Genomic DNA, 5,162 nt, shown 5'->3' on the forward strand with positions numbered 1-5,162 from the left:
GATCATAATGCAAAAAAACTAAATTTATTAAAAGAAATAGGCTTTATGTTTCTTAAACTACCAACATTTGTCAAAGTATTTATAAATTTTCGAAAATATTCGTCCACTAGTTTTATTGTTGGAATGAAATATAGCAAGACTTGCATTGCCTACTAAGAAAGTTAGTAGCCGGTAGTCATCGGATTAAACAAGCTGAACAGTAGTGTACAACCCAAAAACAGCATTACATAAACTGAACTGTAGTATTTATCATGAAATGTATTAAGTTATATTGTATTATATTTAGAGAATACAGGACAAACTAGTAATCAGTGTAAAACTTACTTTTGCTCAAGGTGTTTGAAGGAAGAGTAAGGATGGGAACTTTCTGCTGGTGTGTTTGACTATTTAATACTTGAGTGGTAGTTCCAACCAATATTCTCTGTTGTACGTCTCCCACACCTGCAACCTATGTTCAAATTGAATAACGCAACAACTTAGTCTAAATAAAACTTTGTGACAAAAATCATCACAGCCTACTGATGACTATTTTATAATATTTTTCTTAATTTGTCCTGTAAGGCTTTCAAACCATGTGTATGTAAATACATTACTTTTGTCTGAGTGTTTTCTCCCACTAGTCACTCCCCAGGAGGATTTTTGTTCAATTTCAGAACTCGTTAGCTGAGCTAGATAATGACAGATAAAAGTTAATCTGAAATCCTAATCATACAAACAGAAAAAAAATTTGAAAGGGTCTTGAAAGATGGCATAGTATTGTGAACCAATATACTAAAATCTAATGTGATTTTTTTTCATAAGTATTAGGACTGCTGGTATATAATGTTTTGCCAGCTTTTAGTGTTCAAAACCTTAAAGAAAAACACTGCTTATCATAGATTATAAGAATGACAAAATGTAAATGAAGGATGTATAATTCAGTGAGCATCTTATACCATGGTTACTTTAGGAAATATATTTTGTGTATAGTTCTACAAACAATTATAACAAATAAATTTCATAACCACTTCAAGTATGCATAAAACATGGACATTAATAAGGTCTCAAAAAGCGTTAATAAGATTTGAATGTAAGTGCGTGTGTTTATTATAGCAAAGCCACATCGAGCTATCAGCTGAGTCCACCAAGGGGAATCAAACCCGAGAAATAATTAAATATTTATTAATACATCTGATAATATATATTTCAGTTTGTTTGGTAATAGATGGAGGTACATACTTCATCATAATTCATTTTCGTGGCCTATATGACAGAACAGCAGTTAAAACATCAGTATGTGTTACTTGTGCATTATGTAATACATATCATAACTTTACCTTTGTGTAACCCCTGCCTAGCATTTGAATTAATCTACAAAATTGTATCATGTGAATAGCTCTTATCAGCATAATCTTGATACTGATCAACTACACGTGTACATGCTTCTCATGTGGTACAGGATGGGCAAGGTTAGGCTCAAGTTACAGTGGAAGCTCAAGTGATTCAGGCAATATCAATAACTGAATAACCAAATGATGTTGAATTATAGAGATCCATATCAACAGACATTTGATACCACATGCCACAACTGATCCATTGCAGATAGTATCATGCTTGTGTTAAAACAGGACATAACTTCAAGTGGAGGTATTAATGATACATGATTTCACAAGTTCAAGTTGATAAATAGCAAAAACTAAATCATGAAAGTGTTCTCTGTAAGTGTGAGAGGTGAAGTAAGTCAAATGCACACAGCACTGAACTATATTAAACTATAATACAAAGTAAGAGCATCTATAAAGCCTAAAACAGCGTATGTCAGACATGGATGAAAATGTGGACAAATATAGTTCTTCTGAATAATGATCTGAAAACAATAATTAATAACGTATGGTGTTTAAATTAAACATATTGTGTTAAAATATCCTTACCCTTATTTTGATGAGACAAACTTGATAAAAAATTACACATCATTAACAGAATTTGTCAAGCATTTTGCTAATATAAATAGCAACTTAGCCACTACTGTCTTTATTGTGTCCCAACCAGCCTATAGAACCCTGATATTCGGCAAAAGGTCTCGACGGCATTGGATACAGTAGGTATAGTTGACATATTATCATACACTATTCTTTACTTGCAAATTGTTATTAATAATTTCAAACAGTTGAGTGCTGAACTATACAGCATGCTGTTAGATAGCTGTTCTTGTTCAATTCTCCCCTGTAGCTCCTTTGATTGAAATGAAAGTGACAACATTTTGTTTGCAAATCAGTTACTTCTGTCTGAAATCCAGTTACAATGTGTAAACATTCCATAACTATTCTCCAATGTAAGGGATTTGCAAATTAAGCCACTACCATTACTGGAATCTTAGAGAAAAATCAGTGCACTTCCCCAAATGTGGAGTCACTTAGTGCCACATAACTTCTTGAACGCCTCATAATTTTAAAACATGTTTTATACACAAGGTTTCAAGAAGGCCAAAGACAAAGCACACATTTAATAACAATAAATAAACTTGGGTCATAAAACAGGGTGAAGCTGGACTCAGATTAATCCAGGCTTTTTTTATATGTGTATTAAATTTGAGAAGTCTATCCTTATTTCTCTGTCATAAAATCTCTTTCAGCTGTGTACTCTCATATTTAGAAATAAAAATCTTTGAATAATTGTTTTTCTGTCACCCTAGTTTACACATTTAGTAAAGCAAACAAGATTAAGAAATAACGCTTTTTACTGCATACTGTACAATACTTACTGTTGCTAAAGTTAGTGGAGACAAAACAAAAGTCTGTGGGCTGGTAGTTTCCCCTACTGAACAAGTGCCAATTATAGTAACTGGTGAGGTGGTTAGACTTTGTTGGGACAATGTTGGTGGAACAGTTGTAAATACTGTTGTGGAATTTCTTGTCATTGTATCTGGATGAAAATACAAGCACTTAGAAAGTTATCTATAGAAACATTTCCCAATAAATACAATAAACAGGCCAGTTTAAGTGATTTTCTAGATTATGAACATTTGAAACTTGTGTGTACAGTTACAAACGTTTAATTCTTGAATGTTTTGGAAGTAAGTTACTTCATCCTTTTATTCTGTATTTTAATTACTTTTTATAAAGTGTTTAAATTTATAAATGTTTTGCACCTAATAATTTATTCTGTTCAATATAGCTTGCTGAAGATGAAATATGTATATTCAAAAAATTTAAGAATTAAATGTTTGTTACTGTACATAAACATGTCAAATGTTCGTTGTTGCTGACATCCTTCTGTTGTTCATCATTAAACTTTAATTCCCATCGAATAAATCTGTTACTTAACCCTAGAATTACTGATGGGGTCTGGATAGACTGCATCAAATCTTTAAACATGTTTATACACTATTTATGCATCAACTTGCTTGTGGTTCTATAACTTTGTTGGCTACAAGGGTCCCTAGTAGCATATGAGTCACAAACAAGTAAACAAAAAACCCATCAATATTTCCATTAACCCCACTAATTACTGTTGATGTATCCTATGAATTTTAAGTGATTTTTTTAGTCATTTCTTTACACTGAGTGTTGTATCAAATTTAAAAAAAAATTACTCAATATATTTCACTATACAGACCCCCACTTGTAGTGAATGACATAAAAACAAGTCTATAGTTTGAGGTTCAATAACCCAGTATCTGTAAAATCATGCAAAAGTCTAGGTCATCACCCAACATCATACTGCAACACAACTACTATAACCACAACTTAAGGCATAATTACTCTATTATAAGGTACACTGTAAGAAACCACAAAGTTTACAACAGTAAAATATTTACAGCTTACTTGATGTTAGAAGTTGTGCTAGTACAGTGCTAAGTGGTACAGTTGATGCATTGTTGGTTGGAGTATCCACAGATTTTTTGCAAGGTATATTAGTATCTAAGTTGGGAGGTGGCTGAATGTGACTGTTATTAAGTGAAGTAGCATTCTGTGTAGAAAGCTGAGGACTTCCAGTCTGAAGAAAAGATAAGTTTCGAAACCTCTCCATCCGTTCGATCTAAACAGCACAATACATATAATTCAGCAAACACTCTCATTCATTCAGATTAATTCTTAAATTATTTTTATTTTCATGTTGCTTGTATTTGTTTTCACTTTCATGTTAAGTTTTTAGAGATACTATTGATGGCAATTTATGGTAATATTAATGTTTTCATTCAGCAACAGATTATAAAGCTTACCCCAATAATCTTGATTACTATTCATTCTTAGAAGAATAGAAATGGCAGGTATATAAAAATATGTCGTACTTACAGATAGCCTGGGAACAGCAAACTGGTTCACTGGATGAGCTGTTGCCTGTTTCAAAGACTGTCCAGTAGGTGGCTGCATAGTTTTATCCCAGTTATGAGTCTCCATGAAAGACTGCCTTTTAGAAACTCCACAGTCTTGTTTTAGTGTTCTCATCCCATTCAGCACCTTCGTTTCCTTCTGCACTGATGCCTTCCTTGCTGCTTTACTGAGAGTCATGGCAGACTGTTTACAAGGATGGGTTTGTACAACAGAAATAACAGGAGGGAGCTGGAGATTGACACCTGGTGGACGAGCAGATTGCCTCACAGAAGACGTCAAGGAGGTCATACAGGTAGAAACTAGAGGATGAAAAGGCACTTGATTTTCTGGTGAATGCTGTGAGGTTTGTTGCTGCTGCTGATGTACTGCTAGTGATGATTTATCACTTACTCCTTGGTTGACTTGAGACAATGTTTGGATAGTTTGTGTACAATTCATCAACACGTTACTATGAGCAGAAGTAAGAGGGACCAGCTGGGGCTCATTAGAAATCAAACAGGGGTCCAACATTATCGAGTTCAAGGACTGTGAGGGTTGAGCAAAGCTTCTGTCTTGAGGTGAACATGACACTTCTTCAAGATTACTAGAGCCATATGTGCTGCAAGGATTGCATGAAGTTATAGAAGGTCTTGAAGATCTGTTAGGGAAGTTCTGGGCCTGAACAGTTTCATAAAATAGTTAATTTAACTTTCTTATTGTTATCAAATCTCAATTATAATCTTTATATTGATTAAAGTATATCATACTAAAAACATTGCAAATAAGAGATTTCCTTAATATAAATATATAAATATATATATATATATATATAGACACACACACACACACATACATACACACACATATATA

At 33.2% G+C, this 5,162-nt stretch overlaps 1 protein-coding gene across 4 annotated transcripts in view; it reads right to left on the minus strand.

The window, feature by feature from the left end:
* The window catches only part of LOC106478697 (carbohydrate-responsive element-binding protein-like), a 123,819-nt gene that overhangs the window by 57,014 nt on the left and 61,643 nt on the right, over positions 1-5,162 (minus strand). For all 4 annotated transcript variants that reach the window (XM_022382353.1, XM_022382352.1, XM_013939259.2 and 1 more), the window contains exons 8-11: positions 4,275-4,970; positions 3,804-4,017; positions 2,741-2,901; positions 325-448 (exon numbers count right to left, since the gene is read on the minus strand). In XM_022382353.1, the coding sequence (XP_022238061.1) occupies positions 325-448; positions 2,741-2,901; positions 3,804-4,017; positions 4,275-4,970 (1,195 nt within the window). The remainder of the gene's footprint in view (positions 1-324; positions 449-2,740; positions 2,902-3,803; positions 4,018-4,274; positions 4,971-5,162) is intronic.

Source organism: Limulus polyphemus, unplaced genomic scaffold (assembly GCF_000517525.1).
Source record: "Limulus polyphemus unplaced genomic scaffold, Limulus_polyphemus-2.1.2 Scaffold242, whole genome shotgun sequence".
Lineage (NCBI taxonomy): Eukaryota > Metazoa > Arthropoda > Merostomata > Xiphosura > Limulidae > Limulus > Limulus polyphemus.